At 32.7% G+C, this 23,289-nt stretch overlaps 1 protein-coding gene across 2 annotated transcripts in view; it reads left to right on the forward strand.

Annotated features, from left to right (window-relative positions):
- Positions 1-23,289, forward strand: part of ATRNL1 (attractin like 1) — a 478,418-nt gene that overhangs the window by 164,451 nt on the left and 290,678 nt on the right. For both annotated transcript variants that reach the window (XM_070944958.1, XM_070944957.1), the window contains 3 exons: positions 4,141-4,235; positions 7,398-7,476; positions 9,540-9,697. In XM_070944958.1, coding sequence (XP_070801059.1) covers positions 4,141-4,235; positions 7,398-7,476; positions 9,540-9,697 — 332 coding nt within the window. The remainder of the gene's footprint in view (positions 1-4,140; positions 4,236-7,397; positions 7,477-9,539; positions 9,698-23,289) is intronic.

Consider the following 23,289-nt stretch of genomic DNA (forward strand, 5'->3'; position numbering starts at 1 on the left):
ATGCCCACAGAGAGGGCTCTGTGTGCCACGTCTGGCATGCGTGCCATAGACTCACCATCATGGATTTACAGTTATTAGGGATTGAGCTTTGCTAACTTCTTAGATCTTTAGTGAAATCTTTTCTATTTTCTTTTGCAATTTTAAAATTATTTTCTAAAGATCTTTAAATTTTTCATATAACATGGCAACATTTTAATCATTCCTTATGTGTTTGAACAGCAAGTTTTACATTGCAGCTGTGGCACTAAATTGAAAATTATCTCAGTGTATTTTCACTCATTCTATAATAGTTTCTCCTTTCTCATTTTCCCTGCAATCCCACACATGCCCCTTGGATCTTCCTTAGAGGAATTTAGGGCCTCTGGACATCTGGGATGTGCATGGGATTTACAGTGGAGGAGATATTATTTTATCCACCACTTATGTAAATTCCACTGGTTGAAGGACACAATTGCATCCAACTAGACAGTTGGAATAACCTTTGATTCATTGCAAAACCCAGTCTTCAGTATTTGTATAATAAATAAGGGATTTTAAACAATAGGTTAAGTAACTTACAAATATTACTAATAAATACCAGCAACCAGATAGGACTATGCAAGTCTAGTTAATTGGATTTGCCTCCACAAGCTGTGTATCATACAATTTTTTTTAATTTTTGAAAGATTTTATTTTTGAAAACTGTCCAAAGTTGGAATAGTCATAAAGTAATAATGTGGCTGCTCTAGAGGGTTAGATTTGCTTTCCATTTGTTTCTGAGCATTAAGAGGCTACAGCAAAGCATTTTAGCAGCTAAGTGTTAAGGCATATATAATTATAAGTATTTTGACTAGAACAATGTGTTTATTCCCTACAGTATACAGTCACAAAACTCCCATTAACCTTCCACAGAATCTTGTGTACTGATCAGAAAAGGAATTGCTCCTTTAAAAACTCAGCAAAGATATTGAAATTATATAGTTACATCTTTATTTAAATAAGTTTTGCTATCAATGTCCTAAAATGACTACATTATGTGTGCAATATTTAAAAGCAGAAATTATTGAATTCTTTGATACCCATAATAGATAATAATTTTATATAAACAAAAGAGCATGAGACTAATTTTTAAAGACTGCAAAATGTAATATGTAGTTTCAAGTGTGAAGTAATGTATTTGTTTATACAAGGTGCAAAGGAAAAAACATATGGGGATAGTTGTCATGCTGAACATTTTTATAAATTAACATAAAGAACTTTGACTATATATATAAAATTATCCAAATGAATTACTATATGCATTAAAAGTAATAAAGTTTTATGTGCTACTGAAAATGATTATCTTAAATATTTATAAAATTGTCAAGTAGAACAATTAAATTTCAGAATGCATAAATTCACCAAAATTTATTTTGTAGATTAGTATGGCATATAATGTAGTTATATGCCATTATAACTAAATACTTTATGAATTAAATACTTTAATAAAGTTATAGGGTCAAAAATATTAGAAGGACAGTACATATTTGTATAATTTTACTCAAAAATATTCTCAGACTATTGGAAAGTAAATAAATTGAATTTAGGAACAATCTGGATATATATTTCTGTCTCAAACAATCCCCACAATCCGGGTCCTCATTTTACCTACCTCGAAAGGATGGAAGGCTGAGTCAAGCTTGAGCCTGGTGAGATTTGAACTTGCAGTAATTGCAGGCAGCTGGTGCTACTTAACAGCATTTTAGTCTGCTGCGCCACCAAGATTTACAAATCTTGTAAATTTTTTTCTAATTTCATCCAGGACTGAAGCTTGTTAATTATATGTTTGCATATAATTTATTACTATGCCACACATGTATAGAGATCTGTATTATTATCTGCAATTTATTTTATAAAACTGTGTAAATTTATTTAGCTTCAATATTTAATAGTCTGAAATAAATATCTTGCAGATAGTGTTAGGAAGATTATTTTTAACTCTTTGAACAAATGTCTTAAATTTGACCACATGTCAGTTATGCTTGCCTAGCGTATATTACAGAAGTGAAAGCTAATTGGTATGTAAAATTGTCTTATATTAAAATCTGATAGGCTGTACATTTAGACAAAAAAGAAAAAAGAAATCTTGGAAATAAATATTTATTGTATATAAATTTGTATATTGTATATGAAATAAAAGTTATCCCAGGAACTGACAATGGTAGGATATTACTAAAAAATATGCAGCAAAGAAGTAGCACATAGACATTGTGCATTAATGGAGGACTCTACTGCTATTATTTTAATTATATTAGGTTTAAAAATATAAAGTATGGCTACTAGGTTTTTTGTCAATATGCTCCAAAACTGAACTGCTACACTGCACTATGTTATTTTGCCAATTAAATGATTTTGCATTATATATTGATGCTAAAATTAAGTGTGAATCTGTATCCATGCTCTACTTCAAATGTTCCTGTTTTCTACATAAGAGAATACTTCCCTATCCTTTTTCTGACCAGCTATAGTATACAGGTAGTACTCACTTAGTGGGCATTTGAAGTTACAGTAGTGTAGAAAAAACAGTTGTGATCAATCTTTTATGTTTATAATCATTGCAGCATCCTGGACTTACATGATTGCCAGTTTGCTCATATCTGTGACTGTTGCAGTGCCCTGAAGTCATGTGATCACTATTTGGTACTTTCCAATCATCTTGTGACAAGAAGAGTAATGAGGACACAGAAGTTAAATCGTTTCTTTAGTGACTGTAGTGCTTAGTGAAAGTTGGTTGTTCCAATTGTTGCTAAGTGAGGACTACTTCTAATAGTAGCCAATTTAGATAATATATTTCCATGTAAATGAATATTTTCTTTCTTGCAAGTACTTCCCTATATTGGTGAATAGACTATATTGGTAACGTCTTGAAATGATGATAAATGATCCTACGGTATTTTCCAGAAACAGAAAAAATAATAGTAAGGATGGATATATAACTGAAAGCCAAAACAATTGTTAAGAATTATTGCCATCACCAGACCAAAACTGAAAAGAGCAATAGTATAGTAAGAATAAAAACTACAACAATATAGGGGGAAAAGTGATTTGGAACACAAGTGAGAATCTATGGTTTAACACATTTTTAAATGTTTTTAATAGGTTTGTTATTGTTTTTTAACTATGGGGCCAAACGCATATATATCTTTTAAACTGTATTTTAATGTTTGTATTTATGTTTTTACTTTGGCTGTGCACTGCCCTGAGTCCTTCGGGAGAAGGGCGGTATATAAATCTGATAATAAATAAATAAATAAATAAATAAATAAATAAATAAATAAATAAATAAATAAATAAATAAATAAATCTTACCACCTAGAAATGTCTTATATCAAATGCATGAATTACATAATCATGCCCCACCAAGTATAGTATATATTCTTTAAGGGACCAAAATTACTCTCAATTACCCTTTCCTTTTCTAATATTGCTTACTGCTAAACCTAGTACCATAAATATTTAAATGGCTTTTCACTGTAAAAATTTTGTGCTGATGGTCCTATTTTGAATACCCCGAATGTGTTATAGGAATTAATCACTAGAAACAAGTCAGGTGCAGTGAAGAAAACACTATATACATATTGAATATATATACATATACAAACAGTATATATATATATTCAATACATTTTAACCAATGAAAACTAGTATCAAACAAACTGGGTCAACAAGCATCCCCTATAGGGCCTCAGAATTTTCATTGTAATTGGATAAACTTTCCATAGAATGGAAGGCTATAGAGTGGAAATGAAATCATTCTTGTCCTCTACCATTTATTAGATTTAATATTTGAAATGACTAACTAAAATTATTGACAGATTATAAAGTAATGAAAACATGTGACAGTCAACATATTTGTTGAGCGAGATGGGTGGTTCAAAAATGTGAAATACAAATAAATCATGTATACATTGCATTTTAACATTGTGTGTTATTTTTATTAATTTTTTGTGGGTTAAGCACAGGAAAGCAGAAATGCACTAAAGAATGAAAAGATTTATAGATCAAGCTTACTATTTCCCTAGCTGTAATGTAAACATTCTAAACTATATTGAAGTTTTCATGAATCTGAAACTTCTGAATTCAATATGATCCCATCTGTTCATTTTAATATTTTGTTCACAGATAGTTTACTGATTGACTACCAGTTTACCTTCAGTCTGTTACAAGAAGATGATCGTCATCACACTGCCATAAACTTCATTGCAAATCCTGAACAGGTAAGTTGATATAAATGAGAACCTGTGTTATAATTTTCTATTATAGTTTGTTTTATATGTATCTCTTTTTCTAAACGAATCTCTTTGAAAAACAGAATGGAGCCAAATAGAACTGTGATAGATAATTTTAAGACAACCAGGAACTGGTGATGTAACTGTTAGCTTTGCAAACCTTAATACTGAAGCTGACAAAAAATGGCAGTTCTTCTGTAGTACTCTTGTTCTTACAATTCTCACATAGTAAACTAGCTTGTTATCCTTCATTCCATTTCTTCATTATTCAGTGTCACTAACTTGGTCTATCGAGCATATGGTTAGGATTAAGTAATCAAGCTGCTTCTGTGATGTACAATAATCCTGCTCTGCTTCCAGTCATAATGGAAGCAGTCATAAAAACATATAAGGATAAATGATGTATATATGAAAAAAGAACTCCACATATATCTGTAATATTGTTAAATTTTAGATTTTAAAAAATCTTTCGTAGGCTTCATATTGGTGGCTGAGTCTTTATTTCTTATACTTTTGTAGGATGAAGAAGTATTCTACTCTATTATTTTTGTAAACTCATTTGCTTTACAAAATAAGACATTATCAGTGCTAGGAATAAGAGTTTTAGGTGCTTGAGTATTGTAGTCTATCCCATTATTTCTCTGTGTCAGAGGCCAGATCTTGCCAAACCTACTGAACCTAATCGGGTCCTATACAAGTGAGAGAATGAACTGTTGCATTTATTTTGCTGGAGTTAGTGTCATGTTGGCCGGGTTTTGATTTCTATACATTAGCAATTACCACTTTTCCCCTTTAATCAAATATGCTCTGGACAGCTCACAATAAAAAAGACCATAAAAACAGCAAATCAATGCAAGTTAAAAAATTAAAACAATATAAAACAATATAAAACCATTAAGAGCCAGTTTTATGTAGGGAGTAAGGCTTTAGACTAAGTCCTCACTAGGGACTTGTGAGTTCTAATCTTGCCTTGGGCACAAAGCCAACCAGGTAACACTGGGCCTCTCAGCCCAGAAAGCAGGCAATGGCAAACCATTTCCAAAAAAACTTGCCAAGAAAATAGCAGGTATTAGTCAAGGAAGTCTCCAGGACCCCCAAAATTAACAACAATAATCATATAAATAAATTTCTAGGTAAGTTTTTAAAGGATAAAATAATCAAAAAAACTAACTGCTGATAGTAAATTACAATATTTGAAAATGATTAGACTGTGTTTCATTATGGCACAATGGGTATTCTGAGACTATTTTCCTTTCTTTTGCTAAAAGAATTTTTTTACCGATCCAAAATAATATTGTTTTCATCTCCTTGTACAGTGTTTATATTTTCAGTCTTTAACTGTTGTCTATTTATATAATACTTTAATACTACTTCCTGTTGAGGAAGCAAAAATTAACATCTGTTGTAATTATTGGACATCATTTCTTGAAGTTTAAGGATTTGGAGATGCAGTATTAAACACTTCTAAAAAAATTCAAACCATAAGCTATACTTCTTCAAAGGTATACATAAAGCATATTTTAATAAAATTGCCATATAGTGCATCTTACAAAATAATAAAATGACTGCATAATGCTAAAAGATGATAAAAATGATAAAAAACATTTAATCCGGTCACAGTCTGTGTTGACAGGGGGACAGAGGTCGACCCCGAGGCCCCTCATATGTGGGGTGCCGCAAGAGTCGGTCCTCTCGCCTCTCCTGTTCAACATTTATGTGAAGCCGCTGGGCGAGATCATCCATGGTTTCGGGGTGGAGTACCATCAGTACGCTGACGACACCCAGCTGTACATCTCCACCCCGGATCACCCCAATGATGCGCTTGAAGTGATGTCCCGGTGCCTGGAGGCCGTACGGATCTGGATGGGGAGGAACAGGCTCAGGCTCAACCCATCCAAGACTGAGTGGCTGTGGTTTCCAACGTCCCGATATAGTCAGTTGACGCCATCACTGACTATTGGGGGCGAATCATTGGCCCCCACGGAGAGGGCTCGCAACTTGGGCGTCCTCCTGGATTCACGGCTGTCTTTAGAAGAGCACTTGATGGCCGTGACCGGGAGGATTTTTCATCAGGTTCGCCTGATTCGCCAGTTGCGTCCCTTTCTGGATTGGGACTCGTTACGCACGGTCACTCATGCACGGTCACTCACGCCTGGACTATTGCAACGCTCTCTACACGGGGCTCCCCTTGAGGAGCACCCGGAGGCTCCAACTGGCGCAGAGTGCGGCCGCGCGGGTGGTTATGGGAGCGACATGGCATTCTCATGTAACACCTGTCCTGCGCGAGCTGCACTGGCTCCCGGTGGTCTTCCGGGTGCGCTTCAAGGTTTTGGTTACCACCTTTAAAGCGCTCCATGGCTTAGGACCCGGGTACTTGCGGGACCGCCTACTACCACCAATAGCCTCCCACCGGCCGGTATGCTCCCATAGAGAGGGGCTCCTCCAGGTGCCGTCAGCCAAACAATGCCGACTGGCAGCCCCCAGGGGGAGAGCCTTCTCTGTGGGGGCACCTACTATCTGGAACGAGCTCCCCCCAGAGATACGGAGGATCCCGGATCTGCGCACCTTCCGCCGCGCCTTAAAGACCTTACTATTTCACCAGGCCGGCCTGGCCTAAATTTCCCCCTCTTTTATAAAAGATTTTTAAAATTTTAAATATCTTTTACTATTTATATATTCAATTTTAAATTGGTTTTAAAAGTTTGGGGTTTTAAATTTGTCGGGGCCAAAATTATTTAATTTGATTTTATTCTATTTTTAAATTTTGTATTGTATGTGTTTTTATTGTTTGGCTGTGCACCGCCCTGAGTCCTTCGGGAGTAGGGCGGTATAGAAATCTAATAAAATGAAATGAAATGAAAATGAATCCAATTTTCTCCAAATTTAATTTTTTTCTCCCTTTTTTTTAATTATTGTTTTGGATTTTGGAAAATTTTGGTTCTCTACTAGCAGCTGTATATAATAGTTGTCTTTACGTGTAGAGATGTTTTCTGTTGATAGCTGAGGAATGGGAAGGTTGCTTTGTATGGGTGAACTTTCTTTCCTGAATCAAGTCCATAGTGTTTAGAGTTAATATTATGTTTGACTATCTATGAACAAAGGTTAAGCTGTTTCTAATGTAATTTTTATGTTTTGTTTTTAAATTTTTAGTCAAACAAAAATTTGGACATATCAATTAATGCATCAAATAACTTTAACCTGAATATCACATGGTCTATTGGCTCTACAGGTAAGAAAGACATTATTAGGAGTTTTCCTTTTTAATATTATCTTACTTAGTAATGTGCTCACTATATTTACATGATAGCTTTTTGTTTCTTATTAGTAAATGTTAATAAAATACATTCTTTTCCCATTCTCATTATGACATTATTAATGACATTACTTAAAACAGATAATTTGCAAATTAAATTAAGATTCATTAACATGTTAACTTTCTTATTCAATTAAAACTACTTGAGTAACAAAACCTTGTATGCTCTTTAAAATTTTATAGTGGCAGTATTATGAATAGAGTGATTTTAATTAAGATAAATTACTTCCTTGACTACAGCAGAGACAGAGTTTTTAATTTCTTTGTTTCAGTGTTGAAGCTTGGAATTTAATTATTAACCTTAACATTGATATCAAACAAGAAAATTCTTCTGTGTGTTCTCATAAAAGAATATGCTTATCATCTGTTCCTTCCCCCACACTCAAACTTTTGGATCCAGTTTTTTTCATTAGTTTTTCATTGGTTTTTAATAAAAAGCTTTGTTTAGAAAGTTTCCTTGCATTCGTTCTGTTGACATTCGGAAAATATATTCAAGGAGACCATCGTTGATTGAATTTTAATGAATTATGCAGAGTAAAACTGAAGGTTTTGCAATTATATATTTGCATGTATTTTTCAATATTTGTAAATATATTTGAGGAAGAACACAATATTTGGAAAGGAATCATGACTACACATATTACATAGTGCTAATCTTCCCAGAGTAAATTCCACGTCTATCTGATTTATAGATCAGGTGTCAACCTTTTAAATGCTGGACCTCACGAGAACAGTGAGGTGAAGTGAGGAGAAGACAGTGAAGTGGTTAAATATCATTACAATCATGCTGTAATTGATGGCTGATATTCCATCAATTCCATGTTTTGAATTGAAGTTAAATATACCTCTATTATGTCGACAAATATCTGTGTTGGGATTACAAGATATTCATAATACCTATCAATTTTAGCACAAGCCAGTAAAATCAAACCTGATATCAATGTTTCAAAAAGGGCAAAGACTATTCTTCAATAAGTTTACCAAAGGATACCTTTTCCATATAATGCTTTTTTTTTACAATAAAAATCAGTACAAAAATTTCATTTCTGCATAGTACTGGCACCAAATTATGATTTCTAAAGAACCGGGTTATGCCTGTAATTTAAATATTTAGAATGTAGACATAAATATAAAACAATATAGTGTTTGTTTTGCAAATATTAATATCAAAAAAAGCATATGCTACTCTCATCTCTCAAATTTTAAAGAAAGAAAGACCTTTCCTAGATTGTTATACCTAATTGCATTTAATACGAAACTAGAAACTTGATAAATATTGGATGTTTCCCAATCTCATGTCTGGCTGACACCAAAGGATGGATAAGCCCTTCTACTAAACACTTTCCTTCTACTAAATACATTCCTACTCAATCCCCTACATTGCCTTTCCTGAGCTCTACATACATACATACATACATACATACATACATACATATATACATACATACATACATAAATACATTAATTGTCTGATTTTACTAGTTCAGCAATATACAGATTAAATAGCATAGCTGAATAATCTCATTTCTTATAAATGAAATAAATTTATCTGGTTTGATACTATCTTTGTTAGCAACAGTTGAAAAACTACAGCAATATTTCATAATCAAGACAATTCTATACTTGAATAACTTTGCAATTTTAGTATAAATTACTACCTATAAATTACTTCTGGAAACTGTATTAACCATGAAGTTAAATGAAACAAAGTTGCTATAAATACAATTCCATTATGTATGGTTGAAACAAACTTGTAATAGGATATGTGTATACATTCACATACTGACAGATTTTTTTTGTGTGTGTAATTGTTTGGTTTTATAATTTAGCTACATTTCTATATTATGCTCCATTTAATGCCAGTCAAATTATACTTTTTATATCTTTCTTACACACATATATAATATGCATCTTTTTGGATTATGTAATTTAACAATTTTTAAAATGATCTTTTATTGACTTTGTATATTTTTTAATAGCTGGAACAATATCTGGAGAAGAGATTCCTGTAGTTTCGAAGACTAATATCAAGGAATATAGGGACAGTTTTTCCTGTGAAAAATTCAATTTCAGAAGCAACCCAAATATCACTTTCTATGTATATGTCAGCAACTTTTCATGGCCAATCAAAATACAGGTTAGTATAAACAAGTAATAGCGCTTTTTCCAAGCCACAAGATATGCAGATCTGAATGCAGAATATGGAATGAAATCTTGGATTATGAATTATTGAACATATTCCTCTTATTATGTGTGTATTACTACCCTTTTTAAAAAGGCATTCCCAGCTTTTCTGAAACTCTACCATCTACAGATATATCTTTATCTTTTCTTTTAACTTTTATTAGATTTGTATACCGCCCTTCTTCTTTCGGACTTAGGGCGGTGAACAGCCAAAATAAAAACATTTGTACACAAAAATTAAAATAATTTTAAAAAATAATTAAATGAATTTGGCCCATGTAAAATAAAGGTCTAGCTTTATTGTTTGGTGAAGATGCAAATCTACAGGCTAGGCATACTTTTGAGAACCACAACCAATTAGCTATGTGATAACACTGTGATTTGATTATATAGGGAAAAAATGCAGAATTTGATAAGCATATGTTAATTGCTTGATCTGTCACAAAAAGCCCTAGTTTATACCTTGCTACTTAAAGGCATGTCTGAAAAGTATCTAAATATTTCAGGTTTTTTTAAATACCATGTTTTCCCGAAAATAAGACCCTGTCTTCAATTTTTTTGAACCCTGAAATAAGCACTTGGCCTTATTGCCATGCGCTCAAAAGCCCGATTAGGCTTATTATCAGGGGATGTCTTATTTTGGGGGAAACAGGGTATTAGATCTGTATGCAGTATGCCATCCATTCGTCTTCAATCCAACAATTTTTGAGATTATTTCTGTGAAGGATGAGTGAAAGGCTTAAAGTCACCCCTGAACTTCTTTGATTTAGAATAAATTTGAACCTGAGTCTCCTCTGGCATAGTCTATATATAATTTCAATTATTTCAGAAAAAAAAATTATAAGGATTTCATATATGGATGTATGGATCAATTTTTAGTTATTTATTTATTTGTCATATAATTTTTCATTCTGTACAAATGTACAATTACATTTACCTTCCAGTTTTAAAAGTACTGCTTTGTTTTAAATAAATATTTCTCTAATATGCCATTTAATAGACAAACTTTTCAATATGTCCATTTTTGCATTCATCTTTTTGACATTTTTGTAAATAACTTAAATATGTGAGGTGTTTGACTGAGAACTATTTTAACAGCCATAGTAATAGACTTCATTATTATATATACATATTTGCTGTGAAAAAAAATTGTTTACTTAAACACAGCCCAAAAAATAAATTTGGAATAAATGGCTTTCATCGCTCTAATTTCATCTAGAATCGTGCAGTTATAAATCTTAATTTCATACTGGTAACCAAAATTTGGTTGATGAAACCAAATGATGAAAGAATAGGCAGCAATTTTCTTTATCTCTTTCTTTTTCACATAATTTTGGAGGGTTCTGTAATTTTCTGGACAAAGATTTTAGAGGAGAGTGGATAAAAAGCAGAATTTCAGAATGTTCCTGACAATTTCTTTAAGAAATGAGCAGCCCTCTGCCATCTCCCAAAGCATATTCTTATTCCTAGCTGATTCACAAGTATTTGGCTTTTCAACTTCCATTTGTGGAACAATATTGATTCTAGAATCAAGATGGCAAAATAATGTCATTGAAAAAGTATAAGAAACAGCAACACATGTTAATCAGTCTGAGAATCTTTATAACATTTCTAATAGAAAAGCTCTCTTATACTCTTCTGCAATTTATACTACATCATAAATGGTTAACAGAATGATCTTAGCATTTAAATAATAATAATACTTAATAACACCCTTAAAAACAAATTCGTACAAAGGCAGAATTGAGAAGACAGCAAATGCTGTCCCTGCAAAGAAACTGAAGAAATAGTTATAGAACCCAGGTAGCTGCTTTAAGAAGATCACACAGAATAATACAAATAATAGTATGACAAAGTCCCAAGAATTTGCAATGGAATATCTGAAATAGATCCATTTGCCTGCAAGTAAGAACTGATGAGGTCACAAATAGACAAGATCTGGATAGTGGATGTGCCACTATCTGGAGACATCAGAACTGAAAGGAAAGAACTGGAAAAAGTCAAAATATAAAGACTTGCATGTATAAGTAGAAGGTCTATCAAAAGAATCAAAGATAGTACCAATAGTTATAGACATCTTGGATACAATCCCAAAACAAATGGAGTACAACAATACATTTAAAACCATCAAACAATAACATCTGCCTATGCCAGGTTCTTGGGAAGCTTGATGGGTGGATGAAAATGCCAAATCCAGTCTAAACATCTGGTATGCAACCAAGCATAATGTATTAAACTTTTATGCTGTCTGACTCTCAATGACTCTGAGCTGCTCACAGCAATCAAACACAGAAATTACAATAAAATCAATAAAACATAAAAAGATAAAGACAAAAGATAATAAGTGTAAAGAACTGAAGATCTCAAGCCGATAAGTGCTACTAGCTTATATATCCTGATAAATTTAACTAGAAAATTCATAGTTTTCTTTAGGAATATATATAGTGCCAATAGGTAGGTATCAATCTTATGTTTTGAATGAATGAAACTTCATCTTTGTTTATGTTATGCTTTGCAAAGCTTTTGATTGAAAGGAATGTGTTACAATATATAGAAGTGTGTACAAAACATTTCCTTCAAAACTGTTCAAGCAACTCGTTTATTTGCAAAGCTTCCACAATTACACGTGCAGCCACTTTGCTAGAATATTGAAGTGAAGTTCCTATGTATGTGCATATATGCAACCACAGCGGAGAACAATTTCTACAGCAGCTGCGCAAGAACAACATCTCATATTTGCATGCACAAGAGACTGTACATAAATTATGTTTCTCACAGCCACTTAAAAGATGTGAAACACTTTTGATTTACTGCTCAATCTTCTAAAAGTTGTAAAAGTTCTAATGATTTTGGTGGCAGTTGTTTGTCAATATATACATTTTTAAAATATATCGATCAGACACTGGAATGTTAAGGCAGGATACTTTCATTTTTTAAAACTACTTTGAATATATTATTCTGGTAACTGAAACATCTATTTTTCTTCAAAGAAATATCAAACAGAGTTATAAGAGCATCAGCTTAAAGCAGGCACCATTAAACATGGGCTGGGGTGGGGGAGGCATTGTAATGAAAATTAAGGTTAAATCTAGTTTTTAAAAACAGTTGAAAAGTCATCAGATTGCCGATCAACATTCTTGTTAAAATCATTGAAGTGAGTTTTCAGGCAAGAAAGAAAGAATGAAATCTCATGACATTTGGCAATACCATCTGCGAGTAATATGTCTCACAGGAGCTACACAAAACTTTTGCATTGAGTCAACATAATGATTATTTTAACTATTACTTCAGAACTGAACATACCACTAAAGTAAGGAAAATTTTAAGTGAACCAAACGTGTAAAATTAAATTCAATACAATTCTAAATGTATTATAGTAGAATATATTTCAAATTATTGAAATGTAAAGTTGGAATTACCCTGTTTTCCCCAAAATAAGACATCCCCGGGTACTAATTAGTACCCGAGTAACATGAGTACTAATTTATCTACAAGCAAGTAGGACAACATCACATAATCTATAGTATAATATATTATCATCTCAAGCTTCAGCTAACTGAAAAAGATATATTTTTGCTTCCTACAAGGTTTGTTAGCCACATCCTAAAATATATTAATTACCCAGTAGATACTATATCATATTTTATAGTAAGATTTATAATGGAAACTCACAAGGAGGCCTGGTATTGCAGAGGTTAGAATGCAGTATTGTAGGCTAACTCTGCCAATGGGCTAAAGTTTGATTCTGACAGGCTCAAGGTTGATTCAGTCTTCCATCCTTCCGAGGTGACCCAAATGAGGACCCAAATTGTTGGGGGCAATATGCTGATGTTGTAAACCACCCAGAGAGTGCTGTAAAGCACTATGGGTGGTATATAAATCTAAGTGCTAATGCTATTGCTAGATAGTCTGCCTTTGCATCTCCATCCTTAAATAATATTGAACTAGATAATGGCACTTAACAAATATTGGCAGTTGAATTTGCAAATTTTGTTTTCTGGTTGGTTGGTTGGTTGGTTGGTTGGTATGTTTAATATAATGGAGTCATCAGATGTTAATATGCAGTAGGAACATTGTGGACCTTTTGATTTTTTTTAAACTTTTACTTTTCTGATTTTAATTCAGAAAAATCACCTGTTAAGGATACATCTGTCCTAATACAATATAAACTTCTAAAACTATCCTGAACTTTGGAGAAAAAAAATGATAAAGATACAGCATTGTTAAAAATCTTAGGATGCTATTGGACGATTCCCATAGTAAAATTACGCACATTTATGAAATATAGAATCCAGGGTAATACATTATAATACAAACATGCTAGTAATTATATCTTAATTCTGCTTTTCCTGATAATGATTCTTAAGGATAATTATCCTTAAGGATAATTTTATAAAACTATTCATTTTTCAGCTTATTGAAAATACAGCCCTATTATTGAAAACTTGCTATAGTATTAGACTGAAAATAGTTATGAACAGCACTTGGTTTTTTTCTTGACATTAACGAGTCATATTTTAAGGAGTGTAGAAGTAGTTAATTTTTTGTCCAATGGAAATAGAATTTTCCCTCAGCTTTCACTTTTAGTATATCTATTGGGAAAGAGGCAAAAATACTACTTAAGTCACACTGTGCCTGTAATAACTTCCCTTAGCTGATTAAGCACTTTTTGTAAAATGATTACACTGATTTTTGTAACCTAATAAAAGTTCATTTATATTCGTAGGCGTTCGCTTAAAGAAATTCTTACGCTTGTTTTGAAAATGTGTCTTTAGAATTGTGTTTGGCTTTTCCAGTGAGCTAGTGGGAAGGAACAAAAAAATCAATTGAAGTAGTATTGCTTGCAAAGCAATCAATTTGCTTCTATTATAAGTTGAAGAGGTATCCTGAAGGTTTGAAGGAGATATCTGCTGTGTCTGCGGTTATTTTTCTGTGATATGAAGAACAAGATGCATTTTCATTCTTTCTTTAACTTTTTGTGATGGTCTATATAAGTTTATTAGAAACTTATTGTTTTATAACAACAAGAAATTTCTTGTGTCTCTTTCAGTCATTCCTGGTGACTACTTTGCTAGTTCCTGCAGTTTTCTTATCAAGGGTTTTTGAAGTGGTTTACCAGCTTCCTAGGGCTGAGAGAAAGTGACCGGCCCATGGTCACCCAGCTGGCTTTATACCTAAGACAGGACTAGAACTAGAACTAGTTCTCCATTAGAAACATACTTAGTTGTTTACATCATCATAGCTAATTTGATCTGTTCGTTTTATACTGCTTTTCATATGTGCTTTAGTAGATAATTCAACTGTACTCCTGTATCTTTTTACTTGATGTAAGCTATAATAAAAGTATAATAGATTATATTTTGGGTTAAGTCTTTGTAACAGTCCATTTTAAATGCTGTTTCTGTTTTTACTTGTCTATCATCAGTACCAGTTTTAACTATTTTTAACTTTAAATATTTCTGTGTTATACTATTTCTTTTATTAGCGATTAAATCCTAAACTCATGGCAAAGATGTGTTTTCACACTTAAGAATTTAGGATTTTATATCAGGCTTTTTAATGCATTAACATCAGTTTACTGCTTATTTCGTATTACAGAAATAATAACATTCTGCTTTGTGCCAGCAATTCTAATCACATCTAAATAGGAGTGCTGAGCTGATAATTCTTCTTCCCTCTAGGCTCTGTGCATAGGTGGCAAAAGTGGGTGGCATTGTAATGGAAGAGAAATAAGACATTTGTGAACCTTATCAGGCTCAATATAACAATGCCTTTTAATGCTTTCTTCTATATCTCTTTTAGCTGCCACCTGGCAGTAATAATCCTGCTATTGTTGGCTACTATTTTTTTTCCAGAAAGGAGGTAGATGTCTTGTTTCCCAAATGTTTTTAGGGTTATGGCTATTAACTTAGCACCAATAAGAATTCTTTGTGTATCAGATACCACCCACACGCAGACATACCCACACACCCACAGACACACCCACCCACAAAAAACCTGTGTTATCAAAATAATGAACTTTAAAATTTTGTTGCAAGTAAACTGTTTAATATATTCATATATTCATATTATACTTGCTTATTAATTACACTGTTCATATCCACATTTTTCTCTGTTGTTCACATTGATTTTACTGAAGTGTTTACATATACTTTGCTTGAAGTAAGTTCCACTAAGCTTTATATGACATACTTTGAGTTAACTTTATAGGATAGAACTAAATAGGTTTTGGGAGAAAATGGTTTTTTGCAGAGTTCATGCCTTCATGACTAAGAATTAAACTTATGAGCCACCCAAGAAGTATTTCTGAAGTTGGAACTCATCATCTTATCCCATTTGCTATATAGTCCAAACTTGGCATCGTGCAATTTCTATTCCGCCCCTCCCCAAATTGAAGCAATACTTTTCTGGGTATCTGTTTGATTTAGATGAAGAAGTAGAAAAGAATATCAAGATGTAGTCACAGAGATAAATTGTGGAGTTCTTTAAAGGCTCTAAACATGGTTGATAGACGTATGTAGCAAATGGTGATTACATCAAAAAGTAAATAAAATAATTACTATTCATATTTTAAAATTATATAGGTTGATAGAAGTTTCTTTTCCATTATAATCTATGTTCTATATCAGGAGTGACAAACTTGTGGCCCATGGGCCAGATGCGTCACACACTTGCCATGCTCACCCCTGGTTTAGCAAAGGGGAAAAAAGTTGTGATACGTCACATGATGACAACGTGACGACATGAGTTGACACTCCTGTTCTATATTATAATAATGTGGAAGGGTGAATTCATTTCCTAGAGTAAGTAGGCATTTTTCTATCTTGGGATCCAGAATTTTGGTGCTGCCTGAGAAGAGATTTAAAACAATTCCACCCTCTCTTTCATTGGAGAATTTGCTTCATAAAAGGCATGCATGTGGAAACATGTTCTCACATGGAGAAGGACTAAAAATAACTACAAGAACTAAATACCTTGGTTGTGGGGAAGGAATATTAAAACAGCTATGAAATAGTTAAGCTAGGAAAATATAGTTCTACAAAACACACAGAGAGGAACATAGACACAGAGGTAAAAAAATTATAGATTAAATAAGAAAAGAAATAATGATAAACCTGTTTACAAGCTGAGAAGTAGCATAAAGTTTAGAAATAAAAAATAAGAATTTATGTTTGTACAATAAAACAATGTTATGAGAAAAACAAATGCAGTTTTCGGGTCGGTATTCCACATTGTATTAAGAAAAAACTAACAAGCATTATCAACTTTTTTTAAAAAAAAAATGTTGCAGGAATTAGCATATCCAAATGAAGAAAACACACAATTCAATAAACACATAATTGGTTTAATAGTATAAATGGTAAGCAGTTATTATGGAGCATTACAAAAACACTGCAATAAAAATAAATATGCCTGCTAATATAATCTTGCTGTTCTTTAAGTACTAGTAGCAGCTGCAAATTAATTAGAGATTGAGGTGATAGACCCTTAAACAAGGCTAGTTGGTTTTAAGCTGGGTTCTTTAATATGCCAGGATAACTTGCAACAGTAAAAAGGAAGTGGTACTCTTATTTGCTAGTTCTTAATTCAATTCTTAATATTGATCTGATTGTAATGATACCATCTGGTCTCTCTGTTTTGCAGGTGGAATGCACAGTTTGGGTTACTGACCACTTCACTTAGTGGTGAATTTGTTGGTCTCAATCGGGGTTGTTATGCAAGGACTATCTGTACATGGTTTATATAATGCTGAAAGATGAATGTGATAATTGCAGTTTTTTTTGTTAGTTTGGTGTGTTATTATATAAATCAAAGGATAATTCAAGAATTAAACATTTCTTTTTAAAAAGTTTATTTTTCAGCATATTAGCACTATTTACTAATAGCAACTTTATAGATTTAAAAAGTTCACATTAGAAATAGCCACATAAAGATGATAAAATATGCATCTAAATTCAGAATTTTTTTTTATTGAAATTAAATTAAAATTAATGAGATATATAAGCAATTAATAAGGCTGCAGTATAACTTTTCCTCTTACCCATGTAAACCAACATATCCTTGCTTGGTTATACATAGTACATACTACTATAGTACATATAGAAAGTCTTGATCTGTTTGAAAAGAATAACTGTCTGCGAACTGCTAAGGTAATTTTGTAAGATAATATTTTTGAACATGTTAACCTTTTGCAAAACTTTTTGATGTTTTAACTTTATTAAGTCCTTTAAAGATTCATACAATTTGCTTTAAATGGAAAAGTAGTGATCTAAATTAAATGCTAATAGACATTTTTTGAAAAATGTATTAACTTTTCTATTTAACATTGATTACAAGACAAGGGAAGAAATCAAGCAATTAAAAACTAGTGCAGTATAAAAAAATATGTGAGCATTGCTTCACTAATGCTAATTTCATTAGGTCTCTAAATGACTTTCATATAACTTTGCTTCAGTTTGTTACATACTATTCTGATGTGACCTGATTTCTGATGGTTTTATACAATTGTATTTCATATCTAGTGTATAGGCATTTAACTGGAAGTCTTAGGTGAATAAGATTTAGTAGCTATTAGATGGGATCTGGTGTGATAAAACTAATAAGTAGAATACAACAAATTGAAAGGTATACTTTATTTGAAAGAATTAGTCCAGATGCAGGGGTGGTGGTGGAAAGAAGACTAGTATTATATATGAAGGAATGCATACAGTAAGTGTATTGAGATTGAGAAAATTGTGCAAAAGTGTCTTGTTGACAAGGTAAGATTGTCAAGCAAGGTAATATTTAGGTAAGAATAGATGGAACACAAAATAACAATGATTTATCATAAGAATGTTATATAGTACCAAACCTGTTAGGAAGGAGAGACATAGTAATATGTCTCCATCTAACTAAGAATGTATTGGGGGAAAAAAACCAATTTATCTATGACTGCAAATTCTTGTGGAGTGTTTCATTTTTTAAAGAAAGTTAAGGAAGAGTAACAGAATGGTTTTACTGCATCTGGTCCTATTCAATAGAGAACTGGTTGACAAGTTAAAAACAATGAGAATTTTGGGAAGAAGTGACCATGTCATCCTGGGGTTCAAGGTAGAATAAAAAGAAAAAGTATGGCACAGTTATATATGTACAATTGCACATTTCATTTCAGGAGAGCCAATTTTAATAACTTATCAAGTATATAATGCCTTTTCCTGTCCAGATATCAGCAAGCCAAAATAGAACTCCCATTTTAAACCTGATCAAATTAGCCAACTTTATGTTCCTTCCCTTTATATAAAACTATCTTGCTATTTAATCCATTCAAAGATCATTATCTCATATCTCAAATTTCTTTTAAACTTTAACAAGCCACTTTTTTAAGTCCAGGAGGAAGAATTTGTTTGAACTATTCTCTTGAATTGATATTTTAAATTTGACAACGGTTAAAAGCAGTTGGCAATAGTTAAAAGCATATCTGGGTAGAAAAGCTAAATAATGTTGGGCTAAGTAGCTTGTACTTGGAATATCCACCAAGAGTTGATCCAAAACAATTTTATAAATAATGTAAATTTATATTTTTAGTTATTAATATAGCTACAGTATATTATCATAATTAGTTTTTCTTCTATTAAATCGACAAATGCTACTTTCTACAGCAGAGAAGGGACAAGGCTGTTTCTCAGCCTTTCTTACACAAAAGCTGTTTCTTACACAAAATCCTGTTAATATACTTTGGTTAAGAAGAACTATTTTTCCCTTTTTTAGATTTAAGACTGCTTAAGAGCAAATGAATGTGGAATTTTTTTTCCTGAGTCTTCACTCAAAAAGTTGTTCTTTGAAACAGAAAAGTATGACCTTTGTATTTCTTCTTAACTGTTCCTTGTATTATTAAATTGTTTTCTTTTTATTCAGCAGAGTGGATTTAGAAAATGCAAGCTTTATATTATCTGATTTCTTGGGAAGGGATTTGAATATACATTTTATTGTAGCAAGCTTTTCTAAATGTTGCACAGTCCTTTAGGTGTTTAAAGTAAAATATGATTTTTTAAGCATGTTTCCTTTTGTAATAGAAAATAAACAGTTAAGTTTTGACAGCATTTAGTTCAACTAGAAGGAAGGAAAATAATACTGTACTTTAGGATATCAAGTTAGAAATAAAAACATTAAAAAGCCCCTTAAAATATTAAATTTATCATTATTATTATTATTTGATATTTTTAAGAGGCTTATTTTTTTAATGTTTGAACTCATGTTGCCAAACTGTCAATGACTGGGTTGCTCACAACAAATAAAATTATAGTAAAATCAATAAAAGATCAAAGATGGCAGATGTGATGAAGCAAGAGGTCTCTTTCTTTTCCTCATTGAAAGTCTGGATAAGGCCAGATCTTCATGGGTCTTTTAAACAACAGCAGAGTGGCTGCCATTTAGGTCTTGGGGGAATTCTGGGGGCGTATGACATTGCAGAGAAAGTTCACTTCCAGGCTCCCAGTAATGACATTTTTAATCAAGGGAACCCAGAACCTGCCAATCCTGCAGGTTGAATTGGCTGGACAGATGCTATAGGAGACAAGCAATCCCTCAAATAACAGGCCCTATGCCTTTTAGGGTTTTATAACTAAGAACTACTATCTTGAATTACACCTGGAAGTAAACTGGCACCTACTGAAGCTTGTGAAGCAAAAATGTGATACTAAGGCAATGATGGCTAACCTTTTCCAGACCGAGTGCCCAACCCCCCAAAATGCAATGTGCGCACCCACAGCATGCGCATACAGCTACCTGCATGTGTCTCCCTGTGCATGTGCGCGTTAAGTCCCACGCAACCCACACCCCGCCATGCATGGCAGAGATTGAAAACCAGCTGGCCGGAGGGAGGCACATACACAGCAGAGTGCACCCCTATGCGCAGTGGAGCTGAACTGGAATGATGGCTCGTGTGCCATCACAGAAGGCGCTGCGTGTCACCTCTGGCATACGTGCCATAGATTCGTCATCACGGTACTAAAGCATTCTCATTTCTCATGCTGCTGCATTATGGACCAGATGAAGTTTCTGGGTGACTTTTAATGGTAGCCCCATATTTAGTGTATTGCAAGATGACCAGACAATCAGTGACTGTCTCTTAATAGAGCCAGTTTGATCTAATGGTTGCGAGATGACTGTTGTACATAGCAGAAGTTTAATGAATGGTAGACATTTTCCTCACCTCACCCTTTAGATCTATGAACACACTCACTCAAACTAAAGATGCTATATTATGTCACCATTATCTAGTGGTAAGTTATCAGAATGTCTTGCTATTCAGAGATGTTTCAGTCAACTTTAGATATCAGGAGCGAGAGTCTGGTTAAATTGATCATGAACTTGTAAAATTCAGAATGCCTTGCATCAAGGAATACTTTGATTCATGTGAACGGTCACCTTTTAGTAGGAAAACCAGCATATTTTTATTAGGATTCATGATACCAACTGAAATGTTTGTTTTCTTGAATAACTATTGCCAAAAATGAAGGCATGGGGTTTGTTAGATGGTACATGTGAGGCATTTTTTACTTTGTTAGATCTGTTTGTACCCAAGCAGTCATGTTAGGTTTTATATGTGTTCTGTTTTCTAATTTTCTTAGTTCTATGGCATTTCTATTTGTGGTAGTACTATAATGTTGTACAGTCATTATAGTGTGATAGGTGCCATATATAGTATATCTAAATAACCAAATGTTTCTTGTTGCCTTTTTGCTGTTTTATATAGGATACACAAATTGACATTTATTACAACTACAGATAGTAATACGGATCCAGATAATTTAAATATGCAATCATAAAGACATTCAAAAATATCAAAATCATGCTTGTTGAAATATGTGGCAGGAAAGGCAGGCAATTTAAATGAAACATAATCTGTATATTACTGTTTGCCATTGGACTAAGAAAGTATACTTGATGATGATATTTTATAAATGCTATCATCAGGTTGTGCAGTATTGTTATAAACTTCAGTGACATTCCTAATTTATTGCACACTATCTGAAATATATTCAGTTTTTAAAATTATATATAATTTGAGTGTATCTATAGTCAGCTAGCAGGAATACTTTCAGGTTGTTATTTTTTTGCTGCTACTACATATAGTAAGGGGACATGGTGGCTCAGTGGCTAAGAAGCTTAGCTTGTTGATTGAAAGGTCGGCAGTTCAGCAGTTTGAATCCCTAGTGCCACGTAACGGGGTGAGCTCCCATTACTTGTGCCAGCTTCTGCCAACCTAGCAGTTCGAAAGCACGTAAAAATGCAAGTAGAAAAATAGGGACAACTTTTGGTGGGAAGGTAGCAGCATTCTGTGCACCTTTGGCATTTAGTCATGCCGGCCACATGACCATGGAGACCTCTTTGGACAGCGCTGGCTCTTTGGCTTTGAAACGGAGATGAGCACTAACCCCTAGAGTCAGGAACAACTAGCACATATGTGCGAGAGGAACCTTTAACTTTTACATATAGTAATTGGTTTACTGCTATTGCAGCTAATTAAGCAAGTTAATTTTTTCTGTTTCTTTTTAAAAGGCTTCAAGAACCCAAAGCAGTGTTAGTCTGACAAACTTAATGGAATTATTTTTAATAAAATAAAAATATAAGGCAAAGTGGAAGGCCAAGCTAATTATTGTTACAAAAATTACAATAATATTAAATGGTATATATATTACAACTAAAACTACCTCAAATGCTTAATGTCCAAATAGTTTTAGTAAAAAATACCTTCTTTCATTATTTAAAAAAGCTTCTTATATTTGATATAATATTGGTTTATGTTTACTTTTGTAAATTGTGCTTACCTACCTGCTTCTTTGCTTTATTAACACAGACAAGAAATAATTGTTGTTGAGCTATGAATTAATTAGAAGAAACCACATTTGTTATCATTTCTTCTATTCATTGACGTATGTTGAATGTATACTGAAGCCCTGACACATTTTTTGAAAAAAATACAAAAAAGGTTCCATGCTCTATTAAAATTCATAGCTCTTCTACCCATCTTTTCAAAAATATATAATTACTTGTAAAATGTAACAAATGCATCATAAACAAATGCCTTGCTGCCCCAAAGCAAAACATTTAGCCAAACAGTAAGAGTAATAACAAAAACAAATAAAACATTGTCCCTTAAGGAAAAATGTTTGCTTTTGATAGAAATAATCTAAAAAAATTTGAGTAAAAAAATATAAAATTATACATTACAGTGATAGACATTGAGATCTTCCCCAAAGGCAATCTTGTCATCAAATGATATAATGCTTCCTGTAGCATTTTGAAATGTTTAATGAATGCTATAAAATATAAACAAAACTTCAGTTTTGGATAGTAGAATCAAGCATGCATATAGCCAATGGATCCAAAGTAATTCTCCATATGGAAAACATGGTGGCATCCAATAAAATTAACAATTTAACTTTTAAGTTCCTTCACAATATTTGAATGAAAACCGGAGGTAGTCCACAATTAAAAAAAATATGAATGTTTGTGTAAAATATCAGAATGGTTTGTTGCTACTACACATAGGGAGAAATCACT

This window comes from Pituophis catenifer, unplaced genomic scaffold (assembly GCF_029215685.1).
Source record: "Pituophis catenifer annectens isolate HBS135680 unplaced genomic scaffold, rPitCat1.0.hap2 SCAF_6, whole genome shotgun sequence".
NCBI classification, from domain to species: Eukaryota; Metazoa; Chordata; class Lepidosauria; order Squamata; family Colubridae; genus Pituophis; species Pituophis catenifer.